At 33.2% G+C, this 27,498-nt stretch overlaps 1 protein-coding gene across 1 annotated transcript in view; it reads right to left on the minus strand.

The window, feature by feature from the left end:
• Window positions 1-27,498, minus strand: part of LOC101893552 (transient receptor potential cation channel subfamily A member 1) — a 134,099-nt gene that overhangs the window by 66,458 nt on the left and 40,143 nt on the right. The window contains exons 2-4 of the mRNA XM_059119820.1: window positions 9,786-9,942; window positions 5,922-6,012; window positions 760-955 (exon numbers count right to left, since the gene is read on the minus strand). Of these exons, the coding sequence (XP_058975803.1) occupies window positions 760-955; window positions 5,922-6,012; window positions 9,786-9,942 (444 nt within the window). The remainder of the gene's footprint in view (window positions 1-759; window positions 956-5,921; window positions 6,013-9,785; window positions 9,943-27,498) is intronic.

The raw sequence follows: 27,498 nt of genomic DNA on the forward strand, positions 1-27,498 counted from the left end.
AAAATATTTGAAATATCACCGGGGTTTTTTCGGTCAATAAACATACCAAATTTGAAGATTTAAAAATATGTATCATAGTGCGTATGAGTAACGAAAACATGTATACGCCCAAGAGCACTACTTTAAACTATTTTCCTATTTTTTATGGCATTAAAGAGACAATTTACATCCAGAAATAAAAAATTATGAGAATTAAATAAAAAATCTAACACATACACAGACACAAATACATTAACATTATTTAATAATATTTATGATAATTTTTAAATATAAGAAATTATTATTAAAAAAATAATAATAAAATAATTAGAATTTTTTTTGAAGTAATTTAACTCTTACAGCTCTATTACAAATACATACACACAAACACATACACATATACAAGTTTAATATACAACAACAACCATAAAATTCTTCCTTTCAATGCCTTACATTCAGGAGGCCAGAGGGGGGGAAATTGAACAGAAAACGTTTCATGATAGACTGAGAGTAGAGTGAATGAGGGTGGTGGGGGTTGATGGGTGATAAGAATTGTGTAAATATCAAGTTCAACGAGACAGGAGGGTGAGTCGTAAAAGGGTAGAAAAGGTTAATAACAGAACAGAATAGAACGCAAGATGATTGATTAACGTTCATTGAGCCAATGAACATAAAATAATAATTAAATAAAAATAATAAACAATAAATTAATTGTTTTTTCTTTTGACGACATTCACAAGCAAATTAGAAAACCAGATAATGTACCCTGCATTTCCATACCAAAATTCTGGCACACTCCTCATGGTCATAGATGGCGGCCAAGTGCAGGGCGGTGCGTCCATGTTCCCCGCCCTGTTGGATGTCGATGACGTTGCGATATTTGCCCATGACGCGTAACGCTTCCACGCGATTCAGCTCGGTGGCCAGGTGAACGGGCGCCTGTTTCTTGTCATTCAGGATGCTGGTGTCCACGGGTCTGGTGTTACACAAGATGCCATAAAAATTGATGAAAGAAAACAAAAGAGAACAGGGAAGAGAATAGAGAATTAATTAATGCACCCGGTTTAATTGATTCCAGGAAGAAATAGAAAAACGTGAAAAGGAAATGCAATTTCAAAAAAAAAAAAAAAACAGAAATTATTTTGACAAGTTAATTAAGACAGTTGTGCAACAAAACGTCAAACGGCCAATTATTGTGGCCATTCTTCTATGCCCTCCCAGGGTGTGAGGGTTCTTTGTTGTGCAATTAATTAAAGGTGTGCATATTTTTTTTCAGGAGCAATTTGAGGGGTGCCCATAGGACAAAGGATTGATTGCCTAAGAAATTAATAAACTATTAGAAAATATTTTCCAAAGAAGTAATTAAACGCGGAATTTTCCTTTGCATGAAGACTTGGTGCCAATTTCTATTGCTTACATAACGAAAATTCTAATATTGATTTAGAAGAGGTATTTTTTTTTGGTAGAATAATGTCTTGCCCCTGCAATAGTAAAATAAATATGAAATCGAGCCATGAAAGATTGAAAATTTTCATCCAAAAAAAAAAAAAAAAAAAAAATCAGAAATGAAATCGGAAAAAGATCTACATGGGAGCTAATCAAAATATGAACCGATCTCGATAAAATTTGGCAAAGATATTTCTGAGCTGTATTTCATATATTTCCCTGAATATTGTTGTTACGGAGTGCATATTACGGCTGTGGGGAACAAACTGAACCGATTTCGATCAAATTTTACATACTAGCTTCTAGACTCAATTCGGTCGTAAGTGCCAAATTTTATCCTATTTGGACAAATATTAGGCATTTGGTGCACAATAAAAGGTAAATCGGACGAAGTTATATATGGGAGATATATGCAAATCCGAACCGATCTCGATAAAATTTAGCAAAGGTATTTCTGAGCTGTATTTAATACATTTCCCTGAATATCGTTGTTACGGAGTGCATACTTTCGGGTGTGGCTAACAAATATAACAAATGGGATGAACAGTATATATAGGAGCTATAGCTATATCTGAACCGATCTTCATCAAATTTTACATACTTGCTTCTAGACTCAATTCGGTCGTAAGTGCCAAATTTCATCCCATTTGGGCAAATATTAGACGTTTGGTGCACCAGAAAAGGTAAATCGGACGAAGTTATATATGGGAGCTATATCCAAATCTGAACCGATCTTGATAAAATTTAGCACAGGTATTTCTGAGCTGTATTTGCTATATTTCCCCAAATATTGTTGTTACAGAGTGCATATTACGGCTGCGGAGGACAAAAATAACAAATCGGAAGAACAGATTATATGGGAGCTATAGCTATATCTGAACCGATCTTCACCAAATTTGACATACTTGCTTCTAGACTCAATTCGGTCGTAAGTGCCAAATTTCATTTTATTTAGACAAATATTAGACGTTCGGTGCACCAGAAAAGGTAAATCCGAAGAAGTTATATATGGCAGCTATATCCAAATCTGAACCGATCTTGATAAAATTTGGCAAAGATATTTCTGAGCTGTATTTGATATATTTCCCCAAATATTGTTGTTACAGAGTGCATATTACGGCTGCGGAGGACAAAAATAACAAATCGGATGATCGGATATATATGGGAGCTATAGCTATATCTAAACCGATCTTCACCAAATTTGACATACTAGCTTCTAGACTCAATTCGGTCGTAAGTGCCAAATTCCATCCCATTTGGACAAATATTAGATTTTTGGTGCACCAGAAAAGGTAAATAGGACGAAGTTATATATGGGAGCTATATCCAAATCCGAACCGATCTCGATAAGATTTGGCAAAGATATTTCTGAGCTGTATTTAATATATTTCCCTGAATACGTTGTTACGGAGTGCATATATATGGGAGCTATAGCTATATCTGAACTGATCTTCACCAAATTTGACATACTAGCTTCTAGACTCAATTCGGTCGTAATAGCCAAATTTCATCCCATTTGGGCAAATATTAGACGATTGGTGCACAATAAAAAGTAAATCGGACGAAGTTATATATGGGAGCTATATCCAAATCTGAACCGATCTCGATAAAATTTAACAAATGTATTTCTGAGCTGTATTTGATATATTTTCCCAAATATTGTTATTACAGAGTGCATATTACGGCAGCGGAGAAAAAATAACAAATCGGATGAAGAATATATATGGGAGCCATGGGCGCTATATCTGAACCGATTTCGATCAAAGTTTGCATAATTATTTCCAGGCCTAATTTGGTTGTAGGTGCAAAATTCCGTACTATTCGGGCTGATAATACACGTTTGGTACACAATAAAAGGCAAATCGGACGAAGTTATATATGGGAGCTATATCCAAATCTGAACAGATCTTGATAAAATTTGGCAAATATATTTCTGAGCTGTATTTGATATATTTCCCTGAATATCGTTGTTACGGAGTGCATATTTTCGGCTGTGGGTAACAAAAATAACAAATCGGATGAACAATATATATGGGAGCTATAGCTATATCTGAACCGATTTTCACCAAATTTGGCATACTAGCTTCTAGATTCAATTCGGTCTTAAGTGCCAAATTTCATCCCATTTGGGAAAATTTTAGGCGTTTGGTGCACCAGAAAAGGTAAATCGGACGAAGTTATGTATGGGAGCTATATCCAAATCTGAACCGATCTTGATAAAATTTGGCAAAGATATTTCTGAGCTGTATTTCATATATTTCTCTGAATATCGTTGTTACGGAGTGCATATTTTCGGCTATGGGTAACAAATATAACAAATCGGAAGAACAGATTATATGGGAGCTATAGCTATATCTGAACCGATCTTCAGCAAATTTTACATACTAGCTTCTAGACTCAATTCGGTCTTAAGTGCCAAATTTCATCCCATTTGGGCAAATATTAGACGTTTGGTGCACCAGAAAAGGTAAATCGGACGAAGTTATATGTGGGAGCTATATCTAAATCTGAACCGATTTTGATAAAATTTGGCCAAGATATTTCTGAGCTGTATTTGATATATTTCCCCAAATACTGTTGTTATAGGGTGCATATTACGGCTGCGGAGGACAAAAATAACAAATCGGATGAACAATATATATATGGGAGCTATAGCTATATCTGAACCGATCTTCACCAAATTTGACATACTAGCTTCTAGACTTAATTCGGTCGTAAGTGCCAAATTTGATCCCATTTGGGCAAATATTAGACATTTGGTGCATAAAAAAATGTAAATCGGACGAAGTTATATATGGGAGCTATATCCAAATCTGAACCGATCTCGATAAAATTTGGCAAAGATATATCTGAGCTGTATTTCATATATTTCCCTGAATATCCTTGTTACGGAGTGTATATTTTCGGCTGCGGAGGACAAAAATAACAAATCGGATGAAGAATATATATGAGAGCTATAGCTATATCTGAACCGATTTCGATCAAATTTGGCCTACTTATTTTCAGGCCTAATTTGGTTGTATGTGCAAAATTCCATACTATTCGAGCTGATATTACACGTTCGGTGCACCAGAAAAGGTAAATCCGAAGAAGTTATATATGGCAGCTATATCCAAATCTGAACCGATCTTCATCAAATTTGACATACTAGCTTCTAGACTCAATTCGGTCGTAAGTGCCAAATTTCATCTCATTTGGGCAAATATTAGACATTCGGTGCACCAGAAAAGGTAAATCGGAAGAAGTTATATGTGGGAGCTATATCCAAATCTGAACCGATTTTGATAAAATTTGGCCAAGATATTTCTGAGCTGTATTTGATATATTTCCCCAAATATTGTTGTTATAGGGTGCATATTACGGCTGCGGAGGACAAAAATAACAAATCGGATGAACAATATATATGGAAGCTATAGCTATATCTGATCCGATTTCGATCAAATTTTGCATAATTATTTCCAGGCCTAATTTGGTTGTATGTGCAAAATTCCATACTATTCGGGCTGATAATACACGTTTGGTGCACCAGAAAAGGTAAATCGGACGAAGATATATATGGCAGCTATATCTAAAGGTTGACCGATTATCTCCAATTTCAATAGGGTTCGTCCTTGGGCCAAACAAATGTTGTTTTGAAAATTTCATGTCAATCGAATAATAAATGCGACCTGCATTTTGTTCACAAGAATACATGGACAGACGGACGGACGGACAGACGGACTGACATGCATAAATCAACTCAGAAAGTGATTCTATGGAGATCCTCAAGAATAACTATGGGTCTATCTCGCTTCCTTCTCCATGTTACAAACAAATGCACAAAGACATAATACCCCGACCACCTTGTGGTGTAGGGTATAATAAATCAACGGTCACCCTACTGCAATTAACCTATTGCAATTAATTGTTCTTTGGAAAGTAGCAAACTATCCAAATGACAAATTTTCCTTTGACTAGTGGTTGACACTGACCAATTGTCATATATTCTATTGCCATATAGACAATATCCCGTAGAATTGATCCCTGATTTTTTAAATTTAAATTTTGAAATTCATTTTCAAAAAATTGTTTTTTTTTTTTTCAAAGTCTTTTATTCCTAAATTAAATTCCCAACACAATCTCTTCTCACAAAACCCTTAAACCGCAATCCTATATCGCGAAAGAACCTCTCACCACCTCACCAAACACCAGGCAATCATCGGAGAGCTGCCAACGTGAAATATGACCATTTTGTGCTTGTTGACTTGGAACGCATGGTTTCCAGCAGATAGCAACATTCTACAATGGCAGGCACTGATGTCAGGACATTAAAGACGACGGCGATGATGATACCGATATGTCCTCCAGTTGTGGTTGGTGTTGCTGTTGTTTTTGTTGTTGTCGGTGGTGTATTGGCTAATGAGTCTATTGTGGCGTTCAAATTTAAAAGCACACACTTTGTGTTTCTCCCTCTCTCTCTCTCTCTCTCTCTCTCATTGGGAGGTCTTTATACTTACATTGACAATAAAAATTCCAAGGCATCACGTGAATCACATTCCACAGCCATGTGTATGGGTGTATTGCCGGCATTGTCTTTAATATTGAAATCTGCTGAGATGATGGGACATAGAATTGGAAAATAGAGGGAGGAAGAAATAAAAGAAAAGAAAATTTCCATTAATTTTTTAGTTAATTTATGGTCTGTCAATGAATGTCGAAAGAAAAAAAATGCCAAAGAAAAATACCAAATTCTATTTGGGTTTTTATACCCTCCACCATACATAGGGTATATGTAGGGTATATTAAGTTCGAAATAATAATTTTAGACCCAAAAAAATTATATATATTCTTGATCACCGTACAATTCTAAGACGATTTACTCCTGTCCGTCCGTCCGTTTTTTGTAATCCGCTCCGTAGGTCTGTCTTTTGTAATTACGCTCGAGTCGAAACGAATAAAGATAGGAAGCTAAAATTTTTCACAGTCTTTTGTCTGCAGGCAGGTTAAGTTCGAAGATGGGCTATATCGGTCCACGATATCGTATGGCCCCCATATTACGATACCCCCCCATATTCGGTATTTTGATGATTGTAGCCAAATTTTTCAATGAAATTGGAAATCCACAAAAGGACTTCCATCTGAGTACTTTACCCCCTTGAAGAGTATTGCCCTTACCCTTGGTCCACGATATCGTATAGCCTACATACAACGGTACCCCCCCAATATTTGATATTTTGATGATTTTAGCCACATTTTCCAATGGAATCGTCCAAAATCCATACCTGTAGTTCTTTCTAAGCATTGTACACCCTGGGAGAGAAATGTTTATATGGGTCCGCGATATCGTATAGCCCACATATAACCCAATATTCGGTATTTTTTTTGATGATTTTTGGGACATTATTTACCGGAATTGTTTCAAATTTCGTATTTGAAGTTCGTAATGGATACTACAGCATAAGACAGAAAATGGGCCATGTAGATCCACGATATCGTATAGTCCACATACATCGGTACCCCCCGATATTCGATATTTTTTGATGATTTTAGGGACATTATTCACCGGACTTTTTTCTAACTTCGTATTTGAAGTTCGTAGTGAAAACTACAGTCTATGACAGAAAATTATCTGTGCAGGTCCACGTCTTCGTATAGCCTCCATATAATGGTACCTCCCGATATTTGGTATTTTTATGATTTTAGCGACATTATTCAAAGGAATTGTTTAAAAGTTGGTATTTGAAGTTCGAAATGGATACTACAGCCTAAGACAGAAAATTGTCTATGCAGGTCCAGGTCTTCGTATAGCCCCGATATTACGGTACCTCCCGATATTCGGTATTTTGATGATTTTAGCGACATTATTAACCGGAATTGTTTCAAATTTTGTATTTAGAGTTCGTAATGGGAACTAGAGTCTATGACAAAAAATTTTCTATGCAGGTCCACGTCTTCGTATATCCTCCATATAACGGTACCTCCCAATATTCGGTATTTTGATGATTTTAGCGACATTATTAACCGGAATCGTTTCAAATTTTGTATTTGAGATTCGAAATGGATAATACAGCCCATGACAGAAAATTGTCTATCCAGGTCCAGGTCTTCATATAGGCCCCATATAAGGTAGTACCTCCCTATATTCGGTATTTTGATGATTTTAGCGACATTATTAACCGGAATTGTTTCAGATTTCGTATTTGATGTTCGTAATGGAAACTACAGTCTATGACAGAAAATTGTCTACGCAGGTCCAGGTCTTTGTATAGGCCCCATATATCCCATGTACCTCCCTATATTCGATATTTTGACGATTTTAGATACAATATTCACCGAAATTGTTTGAAATTTCGTATTTGAAGTTAGATACTACAGTCGGTGTCAGAAAATTTTTTAAGCTGGTCCAGGTCTTCGTATAGCCCCGATACAACGGTAGCTCCCTATATTCGGTATTTTGATGATTTTAGCTACATTATTCACCGGATTATTTTTCAAGTTTCGTATTTGAATATTCTAATGGCCTATGACGAAAGTTGCCTATGCAGGTCCACGTCTTCGTATGGACCCCGATATAACGGCAATATTCGGTATTTTTAAGTTTTTAACAGAATTTTTAAGGGATTTTTATACCCTACACCGCAAGGTGGTCAGGGTATTATGTCTTTGTGCATTTGTTTGTAACAGGCAAAAGGAAACGAGATAGATCCATAGTTCATTTTGATGATCTGCATAGAATCACATTCTGAGTCGATTTATGCATGTCCGTCCGTCCGTCTGTCCGTCCGTCTGTCCATGTATTTTTGTAAACAAAGTACAGGTCGCATTTATTGCCCAATCCAGATGAAATTTTGCGCAGATCATTTGTTTGGCCCTAGGACGAACCCTATTGAAATTTTAGATAATCGGTCCAAATTTAGATGTAGCTCCCATATATATCTTCGTCCGATTTGCCTTTTATTGTGCACCAAACGTGTAATATCAGCCCGAATTGTATGGAATTTTGCATATACACCCAAATTAGGCCTCAAAATAAGTATGCCAAATTTGATCGAAATCGGTTCAGATATAGCTATAGCTCCCATATATATTGTTCATCCGATTTGTTATTTTTGTCCACCGCCGCCGTAATATGCACTATGCAACAACAATATTTAAGAAAATATATCAAATACTCCTCAGAAATACATTTGCTAAATTTTATCGAGATCGGTTCAGATTTGGATATAGCTCCCATATATAACTTCGTCCGATTTACCTTTTCTGGTGCACCAAACGTCTAATATTTGCCCAAATGGAATGAAATTTGTCACTTACGACCGAATTGAGTTTAGAAGCTAGTATGTCAAATTTGGTGAAGATCGGTTCAGATATAGCTATAGCTCCCATATATACTGTTCATCCGATTTGTTATATTTGTTACCCACAACCGTAATATGCACTCCGTAACAACGATATTCAAGGAAATATATAAAATACAGCTCAGAAATATATTTGCCAAATTTTATCGAGATCGGTTCAGATTTGGATGTGGCTCCCATATATATTTTTATCCAATTTTAAATTATTTGTGCATCAAATGGGCAACCCAAGTCCGAATTTAAAATATACAAATCCTTCGGCATATTTAGTCCTTTAAACTTTAAATTACAATTATAATTATAGCGTGTATGATTGAATTCTCCCATAAAAACTTTTAATTGTTATGTGGAGGTCTACTAAATTAGTAAAGTGGTATAGGGTATCATAAAGTCGGCCCCGCCCGACTTTAAAACTTTCTTTACTGTTTTTTTTTTGGAAATTTCCAAAATTTGTTTCAAATGGTGGAGGGTATTTAAAGTTCGTCCCGGCCGAACTTGTTTATTTATTTATTTTTTTTTGTGCTTAAATTTTGAAATTTTTTTATATTTCATTCAAGACCTACATACGGTCGGATAAGAAGAATACTAAAATTTTGACTATAATCTTAGCATTTTTCCCACCATTGTAATTTGGTTGATTTTCTTTGAATTTCAAATCAAAACTATGTATTTTGACATTTGGCAATTGGACTGTTCCAGAATTGCAAGAATGTAAAAGTTTTTACTAAGATAACCGATTTTCCCTTTTCCAACATCGGAAAGAAATTGCAAAACTGGTAGATCCTTGCAGGTTCTGAAACAAAGCAAATATTAGACATATGGCCTAACTGGCTGAGCTTACATCGGCCTTGATTCGAATAAAATTTTTAAATTATTTAAGATTTCAATAAAAAATAAAATTCTTCTTGGCTGGCATTCATTTTCTTTGGACATTTGTTTAAATTTTAAATTCAAAATTAATTCCAATTTTTTTTAACTTTTAATAGTTTGGGGAAGTCGTAGTTGTTGATTTTTGGTACTCACCTCCATTTTGATCCCTTATGTAGCGTAAAATATTCACTCGATTCCTTGAGGCTGCCTGATGGGCGGCTGTTCGTCCTTTGCCATCCTGCAGCAGGAGACGTGTATTATCGGCCTGATATAGACTTTTGAAGTCATCCAAGTTACCGGCTTCGGCCGCCTGAAAATATGAACAAAAGTGATATGGAAATTATTACACTGGAAATAAAAAATGGAAAATAAAATCCGAAAAAACGGAGGTAAAATAGGAAAATGCCAAAAAGTTGGGAAATTTGAAAATTCCCTTAATTCATGTTTTGAATTTTCAATTTTTATACCTTTAACTATATGCCTAGAGAGAAAAAAAACTGCAACCAACTTCAGACTGCTGTCGCTTCTAAGCCACTCGTCCGATAGCTGGTAAAATTATTCCAGTGACAGCTCATTTTATTTTTGACAAGCGTACAAAAACATTTTGGTGGGAAATTTCCAGAAAAAAAGTTATTCGTGGTGGAATTCAAGCGGGATAGTGTTCGTATTTGGCTGGAGAACCACCAACCAAGTGGCTATCATTAGAGCACTCCAGCATTTAAAAGTGAATAAATCTTTTGTGTCTCGTACCATCGCTCGTTACCCATTATGTGATACTGGTAGCGTAGGCCGACGTCAAGGAAGTGAACGGAAGAAAACAGCAACATCAGCAGAAATGGTTCGAAAAGTAAAGAAGCGACTTGAACGAAACATGCGTCGCAGTGGCCGAAAAATGGCTTGTGAGCTCAACTTAACGCAATATTCCATTCGGCAAATATTGAATGAATGAAAAATGAGCTCGGGGTAAAACCATTAAAATTCCAAAAAGTGCAAGAACTTGCACCGCAACAAAAATAAAATAGACTCAAAAGAACTAAAGAGTTGCTGCGCTTGGCCGAAAGTGGTGAACTGCTGAATTTGGTTTTCTGCGTTTCCGATGAGAAAACATTCGTTGCGCAGCTGTTTGTAAACAAACAAAATGATCGTGTTAAGTAGCCAAAGAGGTCAGCTAAAAATGGGCACCTTCGGTTGGCCACCAAAAACTCAAGCGCCGGCCATGGTGATGGTGTGAGCCGCCATAACAGCCGATGGTAGCTCTCCGCTCGTATTAAACGACCGTGACATCAGAATAAATGCCGAATATTATCGCGAAAATATTATGGAGGGTATATTAAAGCCTTGAGGGCACGCAAACATTTTGGCCGCAGACCTTGGACATTCGAACAGGACTCAGCACCATCGCACTCAGCACGCTACCATGCCACCCAAAGAATGGTTAACAAATGAGGTTCCTCGCTTCATTTCCAGCGCATAATGGCCACCAAAATCTCCGGAGTATTTTAGAAAGCAAGGTTGGCACTAAAAAATACCAAAGTGTCGATCACCTCAAGCAAGCGCTTCGCCGGGAATGGGCCAAAATACCACAGAGCGTGTGACGGTTTCATTGGCCGTTTGAGGGACATAATTCGTGCGGAAGCTAACCAATTCGAACAAATCCAAACTTTTTCTAAAATCTGATGCTATTTCCGACATTTTTTGCTTCATTCAATAAAATTGAAAAAAAAAAAAAAAAATTAAATTATGGCGTTTGACTTTGTTGCAGTTTTTTTATCTCACCCTGAGTAGTCCAAATCTGGCACGTCACAATATTTATATCATATTTATTTAGACAATATTAGCCCATTCCTTCGGAACCTACTCCACAGAGGGCCAAGAATTTGAATAATCATAACAGAAGTCAAAATATATTTAAATAATCGAGGATATACATCTAAATAATCGAGGATATACATCTAACGGTAAAATCGACTGATATATTTTAACTTGTTTTTTTTTTTGAACTCGATTTTTAAATTTGAATTTTCCAGCTTAAAATGCTTTTTAACAGCCATTTCAAGCTACATATTAAATTGTCAATATTTTGGCACAAATATGTGTCAAATCAAGTAGAAAATTAAATTTCCATGTGTCAGCGATTAGCTACCCTTTTCATTGCGAACATTTTCAACTCAATATGACGTGCCGCTCTGAAGATTGTTTAAATATTTTTTTGTCTGAAAAATTTAAAATATGCCACCTTGTGTTGGTCCTTCGTATCCCTTTTCACACACTAACAAACACTCACAAAGAAAAGTAAATAAACACGAATTTTATTGACTTGGTTTTTTTTTTCAGAACTGGTGCCATTTTTGTTCTCTTCCTTTTTCAAAGGGTTTAAGTATAAATTTTAAACAGTGTGGAATTTAATTTTCGATATCGAAAATTAGTGATATGATCTTTAAAATCTGAATAGTGTCTGAAATACTTTCCAAAGCCACGGCATAGTGCGTATAAGTAATATCACAACGTATTGTAACGACAGGATTTCTCACCTTTGTTCGTACTGATATTTTATTTATTGTGACAGAAAGAGAAAAACAGTGGTTTACGTTTTTATTTATGGCGGAACTTAAAATATTAATAACTATACTACTCGTCTTCGGTCAGGGATTGGTGGTTCTTCCACACCAGACCTGGATAAGTACTCAAGGAACAGGAAAAGGATCAGGGTTTTCAGGATTCGGGATGGATTTAGTGCGAGAGACCTGGATAAGTACTCAAGCAGGCTACAGGATATTCAAGGATACGGCTGCAAGAGATCTTATGCTACAAGGATCTAGGATGCGGTTGCAAGAAACCTTGATAAGTACTCAAGCACTGCAAGGATCTAGGATACGATTGCAAGAGACCTTAATAAGTACTCAAGCACTACAGGATATTCCTGGGTACGGTTGCGAGAGAACTTAATAAGTACTCAAGCACTACAGGATATTCCAGGATACGGTTGCGAGAGACCTTAATAAGTACTCAGGCACTACAGGAAATTCCGGGATACGGTTGGGAGAGACCTTAATAAGTACTCAAGCACTACAGGATATTCAAGGACACAGTTGCGAGAGACCTTAATAAGTACTCAAGATCTACAGGATGTTCAAGGATATGCTAAGAATACCACCGCGATTCAAGGATTAGAGACCTGTATAAGCACTCTAGAGAAGGGTGACCATGATAAATTTCTAGCTAAGCACTTACCGGTTTGGTGTTGTCACGTTGAAGGTCTTGCTCTCTCTGTCACGATTCTGCAATTGACTGCCCTTTTATACCCGGCTCCACCACGTGATCGCAGTGGAGTAACGGGAACTTGTTTACAAAACATCACATATGCTCATCACCGCCAAAGGTAGTATGAAGCAAATAGTAGGATTTGCGGATAACCATACTTCAGTCAGACAGACATACAGAGCGACATCCCTACATCGACAAGGTCTAAAACCGTTATTTTGATGAGGCACCTAGTTAAGGTATTATATGGTGCTCTACACACTTTCTTTACTACTTATATGTTACTATTTTACAATAATTCCAATTTTTATTTAAATAATCAGCACTAAAGGTGGCCCTAGCACAAAGCTTCAACACCTCAAGTTCTTTTCAATCGATCAATAACAATGATCTTAGATTTTTTACCTTTTAGTACCATAGGTACACTTATGGTAGAAACTTGCAAAAATCTGACTAATTCTTCTCACGAGTGACCCATATTGGGAAGACCTAAATTTAATCGATCGATCAATGATATCGTACTTTTAAGTAGTTTTCCCATCCATGAAGAAAATTTTTAAAAAATCTCTCTATATTTATCACCCTCTAACGGAAGATGTACCTCATGCGAAATTCGTAAGTTAGAGTTGTTATTTATGGCTTAGTAATAATGTTGTACAAATTTGTATCTTCCGGTACTTGAATGCCCCTTAAATGCACAAAATTGTAACAATCATACCTTACCTTAACCACATTTTAGACATTTTTATATGTGAGTATAGAGCTTTAGAAATCTCCATCCCTTCAAGAGGCGATCCTCATTCTGGCGCTAACCAGTCGTCTAATTACATTGATGTACCCTTTACGATTTTTCAACATTTTTAAAGAATGTTTTTTTTTTGTGGATTTTTTAAAGAATATTTAACCCAAGGACCTTCAGACCATTAAACGTGGATTTTTTAAAGAATACTTTTTCAAGGACCTTCAGACCAATAAACGTGGATTTTTTTAAAGAATACCTTTTCAAGGACCTCCATACCAATAATCGTGGATTTTTTAAAGAATATTTTTTCAAAGACCTTCAGACCATTAAACGTGGATTTTTTAAAGAACACTTTTTCAAGGACCTTCTGAGCAATAAACGTGGATTTTTTAAAAAACACTTTTTCAAGGACCTTCTGAACAATAAACGTGATTTTTTTAAAGAATATTTTTCAAGGACGTTCAGACCATTAAACGTGGATTTTTTAAAGAATATTTTTCAAGGACCTTCAGACCAATAATCGTGGATTTTTTAAAGAATATTTTACCCAAGGACTTTCAGACCAATAAATGTGGATTTTTTAAAGAATATTTTTCAAGGACGTTCAGACCATTAAACGTGGATTTTTTAAAGAATATTTTTCAAGGACGTTCAGACCATTAAACGTGGATTTTTTAAATAATATTTTTCAAGGGTCATAAGGCCTTTAAACGTGGATTTTTTAAAGAATACTTTTTCAAGGACCTTCAGACCAATAATCGTGGATTTTTTAAAGAATATTTTACCAAACACCTTCAGACCAATAAACGTGGATTTTTTAAAGAATACTTTTTCAAGGACCTTCAGACCAATAAACGTGGATTTTTTTAAAGAATACCTTTTCAAGGACCTCCATACCAATAATCGTGGATTTTTTAAAGAATATTTTTTCAAAGACCTTCAGACCATTAAACGTGGATTTTTTAAAGAACACTTTTTCAAGGACCTTCTGAGCAATAAACGTGGATTTTTTAAAAAACACTTTTTCAAGGACCTTCTGAACAATAAACGTGATTTTTTTAAAGAATATTTTTCAAGGACGTTCAGACCATTAAACGTGGATTTTTTAAAGAATATTTTTCAAGGGTCATAAGGCCTTTAAACGTGGATTTTTTAAAGAATACTTTTTCAAGGACCTTCAGACCAATAATCGTGGATTTTTTAAAGAATATTTTACCAAACACCTTCAGACCAATAAACGTGGATTTTTTAAAGAATACTTTTTCAAGGACCTTCAGGCCATTAAATGTGGGTTTTTTTAAGGATATTTTTTGACCTATTTTGTCGAATTCCATGAGTCTAGCTTCAGCTATTTCGTCTGGATCTGTCTGGGGTTTGGGTGGCGTATGTCAACAATTATACGCCTAAATATAATTTACCAAAAAAAAAGAAAGCTTCATATTCCAACATTTTATTTCGTTCTGAATTCTCAGAAAACTGTCTTTTCAGTCATAAAATTCCTCTGATGTCATGATGATAACCATGATTTCATTCTGAGATTTCAAATATCGGGTAGCCGTATTTCCTTGGAAATTTAATATTGAAATTATTTCCTTGTTCTTTTAACGAACGAATTAAAATCATTCAACACAGCATTTGATTAACCTCGAACTTAGGATGATGGGATGATATAAATTTTGTGATTTTATTAAAAATGATTTGAATTATTTGTTGAATTATTTATGGTGAAACCTCCCAGCAGTGGATAGCGTCTGTCGACCGAAATTTGTCCATTGTAAAGGGGTGTCTGCCTGTGGGCGGATAAATAAAAAATGTTTAAAAATTGTTTAAATATAACAAGTTAAAAATCGAACTTTTTATACCCTCCACCATTCGAAAGAAATTAAAAAAAAAACAGTAAAGAAAGTCTTAAAGTCGGGCAGGGCCGACTTTATGATACCCTACACCACTTTGCTAATTTAGTAGAGCTCCGCATAACAATTAAAACTTTTTATGGGAGAATTCAATCACACCCGCTATGATTAAAATTATAATTTAAAGTTCAAAGGACTAAATATGCCGAAGAATTTGTATCTTATGAATTCGGACTTGTATTGCCCATTTGGTGCACAATTAATTTGAAATCGAATCAAAATATGTATGGGAGTTATATCCAAATCGGAACCGATCTCGATAAAATTTGGCAAAGATATTTCTGAGCTGTATTTGATATATTTCCCTGAATATCGTTGTTACGGAGAGCATATTACGGCTGTGGGTAACAAATACTACAAATCGGATGAACAATATATATGAGAGCTATAGCTATATCCGATCTTCACCAAATTTGACATACTAGCTTCTAAACTCAATTAGGTCGTAAGTGTCAAATTTCATCCCATTTGGGAAAATATTAGACGTTTGGTGCACAATAAAAAGTAAATCGGACGAAATTATATATGGGAGCAATATCCAAATATGAACCGATCTCGATAAAATTTAGCAAAGGTATTTCTGAGCTGTATTTGATATATTTCCCCAAAAATTCTTGTTACAGAGTACGTATTACGGCTGCGGAGAACAAAAATAACAAATCGGATGAACAATATATATGGGAGCTATAGCTATATCTGAACCGATTTGACATACATATTTTCAGGCCTAATTTGGTTGTATGTGCAAAATTCCATACTATTCGGGTTGATATTACACGTTTGGTGCACAATAAAAGGCAAATCGGACAAAGATATATATGGGAGCTATATCTAAATTTTGACCGATTATCTCCAATTTCAATAGGGTTCGTCCTTGGGCCAAGCAAATGATTTGTGCAAAATTTCATCTGGATCGGGTAATAAATGCGAACTGTACTTTGTTTACAAAAATACATGGACAGACGGACGGACATGCATAAATCGACTCAGAATGTGATTCTATGCAGATCATCAAAATCAACTATGGGTCTATTTCGTTTCCTTTTGCCTGTTACAAACAAATGCACCAAGGCATTATACCCTGACCATAATTAACCATATAAAAAGCAGCTAAGTGCGGCCGAGCCGAACTTTTTATACCCTCCACCATTCGACTTCCGTCGAAAAATACCGCTCAAATAAAAACCTTTATATACTATACGAAGAAGTGGTGCTGAATAATTAATTTTTTGTCATAGGCTAAATCGTCTTAGAATTTTACGCTAATCAAGAATATATCTGCATTTGTTGGCAGAACGACGAACCTAATATACCCTCCATACAACGTATTGTGGAGGGTATAAAAAAGGAGATCGGCGAACACCTCCTTACAATGGACAAAATTCGGTCGACCGACGTTGTCGACTGGTGGGAGATTTCAAGCATATAAAACTACCGCTGACTTGGTGACGTATGATTTATGTCAACAATCATACGCCTAAAGCCACCTTGTCAAACAATGAAGGAAGCGTTTTTCAATTAATTCCTTTTATTTTTTGGAATTTTTCCGAACCCTCTTGTTATCAAATTTAGCATTTATATTATTCCCAGCAAAATTGAATCCAAATATACTCGTAGCCTTGTTTTTCTCAGGAAATTTAATTTGGAATTATTTCATAAAAAAAATAATTTTCTTTGCTCAGGACTGTTTTTTCATAGTAATGGAGGGCATATAGTATAGTTTTGTCATTTGAATGGAATTAGGTTGAAAAGAATTTTACTCAGATGTATGTTTGGTTTGCAGGACTTTTCGTATTGAAAATGAGGTATATAGGTCCACTTATTGTATAGCCTCCATATAGCTATACCTCCCCATATTGGGTATTCTTATTATTTTAGTGACTTTATTCACCGGAATTGCTTCATATTTCGTATTTGGAGTTCCTAACAGATAATACAGTCTATGGCAGAATATTATTTGCGCAGGTCCACGTCTTCGTACGGATTTTATTTTTTTGAAAATTGCCAAATCGTGCCAAATTGTGGAGGTAATTCAAAGTTGTGCCCAGCTGCTTTTCACATGTTTTGCTTTACATTTATGCCTCATATGACAATTTTTTTTTTATTTTTTGAACTACATTTGTATGTAAAGATGTTTTTCTGATGGCAAATATGACATATTTTCATCGAAATTCCTTCGCCTCCTGTTTTAAAGGACACCCAAGCCAAACAAAACAAATAAGGAAGTTTGAAAATAGACATTTAAAACAAAAAATTTGTAAAATTGTACCTTATTTTGTGGTTTCGTGACGTATGATGTATGCCAACACGTATACGCCTAAACTCACTTTGTCAGGCAATCTTTAAGTTGTCGGTTTTTTGGAATTCTGATGATGATATAAAAAACCAACATATGTTGATACTTCTGGAATGCCTTTGTATGTACTCTACATGAGCAGATAAGGTTAGGGATAACTTTGACATGTTTTCTTAAAAATGTCTGACCTACTCTTTACGAGAGCCAAGCATGCAAATAGAGAGGAAAATTTGTTAACATGTGCTTCAATCATTTTTTTTGTCAGATTTTCAAAATTATTTTATCGTTTTTTATGCCCCAGAGAAAGTTATTAGTAATTTCACAAATAGGTGGCTCCCGTGGCGTATGATGTATGACAACAATTATACGCCTAAACTCACTTTGTCAGATAATAACGAATCATGTTAATTTAACAGACTTTTTCGGTTTTTCTATTGTTATTTTCGGGAAATCCCATTTTCAATTCGAAATATTTTCCTAATGGTCCATTTACTCTTCATTATTTGCTTTGGGAAATTTAATTTTGCGAAATTAAATTGCTGCAATTTTCTCACAAGCCTTGAGATAGGTGTTACTTTTGACAGGCAAAATGAAGTGATTTCCAAAACAGGCATGTAAAGCAATTTACTGTAACATTTTCTGCTGTTTTTTTTTTTTAAGCAGCCAACAAGGCCACAAAGTAAATTTCATTGTTATAACCCAAAATAGGTGGTTGCGGTGGCGTATGATGTATGTCAGCAATTATACGTCGAAGAGCAATTTGCCAAACAATAAGGAAGCCTTCATTTTAAACTGGTTTTCTTTGTAAAATTTCGGGGAATTTATTTTTAAAGTCATAAATGTTTTTTCTGATGTCACATTTAACCTGTATTCTGTCTGTCGGCACAAGACAAACATAAACACTCGTAGAGAAAATGTCTTCGAGCATATGTTTTCTTTGTCGTTGGGCTTACATGCCTCGATGTTTAAGGCTTTTGGAACAAATATAATATTTCCACACTCATGTAATAATATATCCACAAATTGTTTAAAAAAGAATATGACAAATTTTAATATATCTTTCTGTCTTCCCTTTTCAGAGAGCCGCCAGAAAAATAAACAGGAGAATTTGTAAACAGGTATGTTAAGTCATTTGTTGTGAGCTTTAAGAAACATTTTTATTTTTATATTTTAAGAGGGAAAACAAAGCCCCAAAGTAAATTATTATTGATTACCCAAAATCGGTGGTTTGGTGGCGTATGATTTATGTCAACACTTATACGCCACAAAAAACACATTGTTGAACAATAAAGCAGCTGATTTTATTTTTTTTCGGAATTCCCACGAAATAAATAGAAATGAAAGTGATTTCAACAACAAACATGTAAAATAAATTGTTGTAAAATTATTTATTTCTTTTTTAAGCAGACAACAAGGGTATAAAGTAAATTCGTTGTAAAAACCTAAAATCAGTGGTTAGGTATGATGTATGTCAACAATTATACGCCTCACATCACTTTGTTGCCCTCAAATTTAAACACAGTCTCGAATTGGTTTTCTTTTTTGAAATTTCCGCGAATTCCATTTCAAGGTCATTAAATTCTCCTCTTGTCATATTTAAGCCGAATTATATTCTAACATATCAAAACCATATTTAACATATAAAAACCATAAAAAATACATATATATTTTTTGCGATTTTTTCTTCATTGGTCAAATGGTCCTTGAAAGAATATTGTTTAAAAAACCCAAGGTTATTTGGTCCATCAAAAATATTTTTAAAAAATCCACGTTTATTTGGTCCTTCAAAAATATTTTTAAAAAATCCACGTTTATTTGGTCCTTCAAAAATATTTTTAAAAAATCCACGTTTATTTGGTCCTTTAAAAAAATATTTTTTAAAAAATCCACGTTTCTTTGGTCCTTCAAAAATATTTTTAAAAAATCCACGTTTCTTTGGTCCTTTAAAAAAATATTTTTTAAAAAATCCACGTTTATTGAGGGTCCTTCAAAAAAAAAAAAAAAAAAAAAAAATCTTTGAAAAAATTCCACGTTTGTTGATAGGAGGTTCCTTCACAAAAAAAATTCTTTAAAAATTCAACGTTTAGTGATTGGAGGGTCCTTAAAAAAAAACAAAAAAAAAATAATTTTTGTTTTAAATTCCGTTTTTTTAAATACGTTTATTAATTGGAGGGTATTTCAAAAAAATTTTTTTGTTACATATCCACGTTTATTGAGTGGAGGGTACTTCAAAAAAAAAAAAAAAAAAAAAAAAAAAAAATTAAAAAAATTCCACTTTTATTGATTGGAGGGTCCTTCAATTTTTTTTTTTTTTTAATTACACGTTTATTAATTGGAGAGTCCTTCAAAAAAAAAAATCTTTAAAAAAATTCCAAGTTTATTGATTGGAGGGTCCTTCAAAAAATTTTTAAAAATTCACATTTATTTGTCCTTTGGTCCTTGAAAAAACTAATCTTTAAAAAATCGACGTTTATTTGTCCTTTGGCCCTTGAAAAAAGTAATCTTTAAAAAATCGACGTTTATTTGTCCTTTGGCCCTTGAAAAAAGTAATCTTTAAAAAATCGACGTTTATTTGTCCTTTGGCCCTTGAAAAAAGTAATCTTTAAAAAATCGACGTTTATTTGTCCTTTGGCCTTTGAAAAAAGTAATCTTTAAAAAATCCACGTTTATTTGTCCTTTGGTCCTTGATAAAATATTAATTAAAAATCCACGTTTATTGATTGTAGGGTCCTTGAAAAAATATTATTTAAAAAATCCAGGTTTATTGGCCTTTTAGTCCTTGAAAAAATATTATTTAAAAAATCCACGTTTATTGGCCTTTTAGTCCTTGAAAAAATATTATTTAAAAAATCCACGTTTATTGGCCTTTTAGTCCTTGAAAAAATATTATTTAAAAAATCCACGTTTATTGGCCTTTTAGTCCTTGAAAAAATATTATTTAAAAAATCCACGTTTATTGGCCTTTTAGTCCTTGAAAAAATATTATTTAAAAAATCCACGTTTATTGGCCTTTTAGTCCTTGAAAAAATATTATTTAAAAAATCCACGTTTATTGGCCTTTTAGTCCTTGAAAAAATATTATTTAAAAAATCCACGTTTATTGGCCTTTTAGTCCTTGAAAAAATATTATTTAAAAAATCCACGTTTATTGGCCTTTTAGTCCTTGAAAAAATATTATTTAAAAAATCCACGTTTATTGGCCTTTTAGTCCTTGAAAAAATATTATTTAAAAAATCCACGTTTATTGGCCTTTTAGTCCTTGAAAAAATATTATTTAAAAAATCCACGTTTATTGGCCTTTTAGTCCTTGAAAAAATATTATTTAAAAAATCCACGTTTATTGGCCTTTTAGTCCTTGAAAAAATATTATTTAAAAAATCCACGTTTATTGGCCTTTTAGTCCTTGAAAAAATATTATTTAAAAAATCCAAGTTTATTTGTCCTTTGGTCCTTGAAAAAAGTAATCTTTAAAAAATCCACGTTTATTTGTCCTTTGGTCCTTAAAAAAAGTAATCTTTAAAAAATCCACGTTTATTTGTCCTTTGGTCCTTAAAAAAAGTAATCTTTAAAAAATCCACGTTTATTTGTCCTTTGGTCCTTAAAACAATATTATTTAAAAAATTCACGTTTGTTTGTCCTTTGGTCCTTGAAAAAATATTATTTAAAAAATCCGCATTTATTTGACCTTTGGTCCTTGAAAAAATATTCTTTAAAAAATCCACGTTTATTTGTCCTTTGGTCCTTGAAAAAATATTATTTAAAAAATCCAGGTTTATTGATTGGAGGGTCCTTGAAAAAATATTCTTTAAAAAATCCAGGTTTATTGATTGGAGGGTCCTTGAAAAAAAATATTCTTTAAAAAATCCACGTTTATTTGGTCCTTGAAAAAAATATTCTTTAAAAAATCCACGTTTATTTGGTCCTTGAAAAAAATATTCTTTAAAAAATCCACGTTTATTTGGTCCTTGAAAAAAATATTCTTTAAAAAATCCACGTTTATTTGGTCCTTAAAAAAAATATTCTTTAAAAAATCCACGTTTATTTGGCCCTTGAAAAAAATATTCTTTAAAAAATCCACGCTTATTTGGTCCTTGAAAAAAATATTCTTTAAAAAATCCACGTTTATTTGGTCCTTCAAAAATATTTTTAAAAAATCCACGTTTATTTGGTCCTTCAAAAATATTTTTAAAAAATCCACGTTTATTTGGTCCTTTAAAAATATTTTTTAAAAAATCCACGTTTATTTGGTCCTTTAAAAATATTCTTTAAAAAATCCACGTTTATTTGGTCCTTCAAAAATATTTTTAAAAAATCCACGTTTCTTTGGTCCTTTAAAAATATTTTTTAAAAAATCCACGTTTCTTTGGTCCTTTAAAAAAATATTTTTTAAAAAATCCACGTTTCTTTGGTCCTTCAAAAATGTTTTTAAAAAATCCACGTTTATTTGATCCTTGAAAAAAAAAATATTGTTTAAAAAATCCACGTTTATTTGGTCCTTCAAAAATATTCTTTAAAAAATCCACGTTTCTTTGGTCCTTTAAAAATATTTTTTAAAAAATCCACGTTTCTTTGGTCCTTTAAAAAAATATTTTTAAAAAATCCACGTTTCTTTGGTCCTTTAAAAATATTTTTTAAAAAATCCACGTTTCTTTGGTCCTTTAAAAAAATATTTTTTAAAAAATCCACGTTTCTTTGGTCCTTCAAAAATGTTTTTAAAAAATCCACGTTTATTTGATCCTTGAAAAAAAAAAATATTCTTTAAAAAATCCACGTTTATTTGGTCCTTGAAAAAAATATTCTTTAAAAAATCCACGTTTATTTGGTCCTTGAAAAAAATATTCTTTAAAAAATCCACGTTTATTGATTAGAGGGTCCTTGAAAAAATATTCTTTAAAAAATCCACGTTAATTGATTAGAGGTTCCTTGAAAAAATATTTTTTAAAAAATCCACGTTTATTTATCCTTTGGTCCTTGAAAAACTATTCTTTAAAAATCAACGTTTGTCTGTCCTTTGGTCCTTGAAGAAAAAATTCTTTAAAAAAATCCACGTTTATTGATTCGAGGGTCCTTGAAAAAAGTAATCTTTAAAAAATCCAGGTTTTTTGGTCCTTGAAAAAAATATTCTTTATTCTTAAAATATTCTTTATTCTCAACGTGAATTATTTTTGATATCCCAGATAGGTAGTTGGCGAATGATGTATGTCAACACTTATACGCCTAAACGTAATGAAGGAGCAGTTTTTAATTTATTTTCATTTTTTAACTGAAACCCCATTTGAAGGCCGTCAAATTTTCCTGATATCACATTTAGCCTTCCTTCTGTTCTAAGATTTCAAAATATAGCTTCGTATTTCCGAAGAAATTTTATTTTGAAATCATTGCTTTGTTCCTATTTGGTAGATATTGATCCTCTCTTTTTCCGACAAACCGAAGTAATTTCCAAAAGGGTTTATAAAGTAGTTACCTTTAATATTTTTCAATTTTTTTTAATGATTTTTAAGCCGACAACAAAACCATAAAATCATTTTTTTGTGATTTGTGGTTTGGTGGCGTATGATTTACGTCAACACTTATACGCCTAAACGTACTTTGGCAAACAATGAAGGAGCAATATTTAACTTATTTTTATTTTATTTTTACTTCTTTTCTTTAAATCATTTCAAACCTCCATTTAAAGGCTATCAAATTCTCCTGATGCCACACTTGGCCTTCATTCTATTTTAACATTTTGAAATATGAACCATTTAAGTTCCCAGGAAATTTAATTTCACAATTACTTCCCTGATTTACTTTTTTGCCTTGGGTATATAACATATTTTGGTAGTTCGGTTAGCAATGCAATGGATTTTTTCAGTCGGAAACCAAGGTTGAGAGTTCTATGTTGAATTAACAAAGTCCACATCTGTATATTTGCACAACACAACCGCTGAAAAGGCAGGAGGCATTGCTTGTCTTTGTTTTAACAGGACAAAAGGTTTGATGCCTTTTGAGGTATTTTTTTGCACATACTCCGTACAAGCATAAAATTATCAGCATGTAGTGTTCAGGAAAAATAGGATAAGCTTGCAGATACATTTTTGTCCCCTAGTTCACAGGACAATCAGGCAAATGTGGAGGATAATTTCTAAACAGAGTGTATTGTCATTTCTTGTGCGATTTTGGAAATTTCTAATTAGTTTAAAAGCCCCCAATACAGGTAATTACTAATGACTTGAATAAGTATCCCTGGTGGCGTATGATTTATGACAACAAGTATACGCCTTAATGTACAACACAGTTTTAGCTCGTTTTCTTTGAAATATCGGAATTATCCGGAAATATCAATTATGTCATATATAATATACATTCTATTCTGAAATTTCTAATACTCAATTAGGTGTTTTTGGTGGCGTATGAGTGTTGAAAACACTTATACGCCCACCCTCCCAAAAAAAGCAATCTACCAAAACAATAAACAAACATATTAGGCTTGTTGCGGTATTTCTTTCTTCAATACCTCAATTAAGAGTTTCGTTTTAAATTCTCCCCCCTCGAAATGTCATTTTACAGTCATCACTTTCACATATTTAACCTTCATTCTTCTTTGTGAGATTTTCTTTTAATATATACTCCTCGGATTTCCAGGAAATTTAATTTTGCATTTACTTCCTATTTCCATCTTTCTTTTTGTTTCATTTGTGTTGTTGTCAACTCACCACACCGCCTGACGTTTACCTGACATTGTTTCGTTATTTGTTGACGAGTTTTTTCATCTATGTTTACCCGCTTGTTTTCTCTGGAAGTTCACACCTTTCATGGCCCTTCAAGTTCCACGTGTCTTAAATTTGGTGATTTTTTTTCGATATAAGGAAGAGACCGAAGATTATTTGCCAAGCTCTGTTGTTACGATGAAATTTCTCTTTGATATTGATTTGAGAAAATATTTTCGAATTTTCCGAAGTCTTTACCAAACAATAATGACTAACCGTTTGTTTTTTTTCTTTCTGTCTTGGAACTTATTTATGTTTGGGTAAAGAAAGAAAAATGAGACGGCCTATTTTTAAGGCTAATAAAGTGCCACTGCAAAATGGGTAGAGAAGCCTTTTTGCAACAATGCAGAGGCTTTTCAGCTTTTTTAGGATAAAACTTTGGAAATTTTGCGCACAATTTAAATATATGTATTTATATATAGCATTGGCAAGTAACAATGCATCTCAAAAAAAAAAAAAAAAAAAAATTAATAATAATAATAATAATAATAAATAAAAATAAATAAATAAAAATTATGTCAAAGGATTTTGAGAAAGGCAAAGGGCTTTCCAAAAGGTCTCATCTGGACAGAAGATTTTTTTCAGGTTCTCGATATACCGAGGAAGAATTTTCTTTGTACTGTTTCACGAAATCTCCACCTGGATTCGAACCTGGGACAAGATATTCATATATCTGAAATTGAAGAGATGAAACCTTTTTGATTTTAGAAATATGAGTGTGTCGTCGGTTTCTTCCACCCCTGGTGTAATGTTGGCCTCGTTAGAGTTTCCAAGCTAAATCTTTTCCCATATTCGATATGATTCTTGTCATGTTACCTCTAACAAAAAGTCTAAAATTTTTCTGATGGTTAGGAAATTCTTTCCAAGCATCAGATTTTTGACTGGAAGTGCTCAACATATATTCTTGAAAAGTCAACGATTTTTTTTTTTATTAAATTCTTGAAAAAAAATTTGTAAAGAATTCAAGATTTTTCTTTCAAAAAGTACATTTAAACTTGAAGATTAGCAATAATTTTAAAATATATTTTTAAAAAAATTACAATTTTCGGGTAGACCTTACGAAGGACTTTCTAAAAAAATTTCAAAACAAAAATCTGAAAGAAAAAATCACGAGGACTGAGGACTTGTAAAAACTATTTTAAAACAAGCAAAAAAAGCAGTAAGATCGGTGGGGTCGAAGTTTGAATGAGGTCGAACAGTTGGAACGAATTTGGAAATTTTCAAAAACCAAAAAAAAAGAAAACCCAATTCTGTTAAAATCTTAAAAATACTGAATATAGCCATTAAACTGGGGTCTATACGAAGACGCGGACCTGCATAAGCAACTGTAGGTCAGTACAATATTCAAATACGAAAATCCAGTGGATAATGTAGCTAAAATCATCAAAATACCGAATATATGGAGGTATCGTTATATCGGGGCTATACGAAGACGTGGGCATTTGCGATATGTTGTCATAGGCTGTAGTATCCATTAGGAACTTCAAATACCAAATTTGAAACAATTCTGGTAAATATTAGAAATAAATTCGCCAAAATAACGCAGTACCGATACATATTTAGGGGGGGGGGGGGTGCTATACGACTCTAAAAAGACCTGGACCTGCATAGACAATTTTCATCAGAGGCTGTAGTACCCTTTACGAACTCTAAATACAAAACGAGAAACAATTCCAGTGGATAATGTTCCTAAAATCATCATCGGGAAGTACCGTTATGTGTGGGCTAAACGATATCCTGGATCTATATATGTTGACAATACTCTTCCAAGGGGTAAAGTACTCAGAAGGAACTACTTGTGTGAATTTTTGGCCGTAAAAAAGTTTTAAAAATTTCACAAAGCTTGGTCTGGGAAAAAATATTTTTAAAAATCCATAAGTTCTAGTCTGGAAAAAATCCTCAAGTCTTGGCCAGGTTTTTTTTCTTTAATTGAATATTTCTTAAAAACCACGATTCCTGACATAAAAAATGCAAAAAATACTAAAGAAAAAAATCGGAGGAAATTTGTTTTGTTTTAAAAATCCACGATTTTTGGTCAGACCCTGGTCTGGTTAAAATATTTTATTAAAAAAATATTTAATATTTAAAAAACAAAATTTTCTTGGTATAGAAATATTTTTAAAATAAAAATAAAAAACAAAATATTTTTCCGCATAGGCCTTAAAAAATGCTAAATCAATTTTGCGGATCTTGGACGGGAAGACGTAGTAAAAAAATCACGTTTCTTGTTCTTGAAATTGTCTATTTGAAAAATATTTTAAAAATTCCCTTTCTTGGTCTGGTCTTTGTATTGTATCTTTGCATACATTTAAAATTCAGCGATTTTTCTGGAGACTGTTCCAAAATATTTTAAAAATTCCACTATTCTTGGTCAGAAAGCAGTTAAAGTAAAGTTTTAAAATTCCACAGCTTTTAGTCTGGAGGCTGCTAGAAAATTATTATTTTTTTTTAAATTCCACAATTCTTCAACAGGAAGTCGTTAAAAAAGTTCTTAGTCTGGAGGCTGTCGAAAAATATTTTTAAAAATCAACGAGTTCTGGTCATGAAGCGGTGGAAATTAGTCTTAAAAATCCACAAATCTTGGTCCGGGTTCTTTTTGGTTGAACATTTTTTAAAATCCACTATTGCTGATCTGAAAATCGCTAAAAAAATATTTAATTTTTTTCGGTGAAATTTGTTTTTATTTCAAAAGCCACGATTCTTGGTCGAGACCTTGATCTGGTTCAAATAATTAAAAAAAAAAAATTAAAAAAAATATTTCTAAGCCCAGAACATTTTTTTTAAATTATTTGAACCAGACGTAGGAAAAAAATTGAAGAATAAAATATTTTGAAAAAATCGTTGAAAAATCGTAATTAAACTTCACGGATCTTGGCCGGGGAGACGTTGACAAATATTTAAAAAA

Source organism: Musca domestica, unplaced genomic scaffold (assembly GCF_030504385.1).
Source record: "Musca domestica strain aabys unplaced genomic scaffold, Musca_domestica.polishedcontigs.V.1.1 15, whole genome shotgun sequence".
NCBI lineage: Eukaryota > Metazoa > Arthropoda > Insecta > Diptera > Muscidae > Musca > Musca domestica.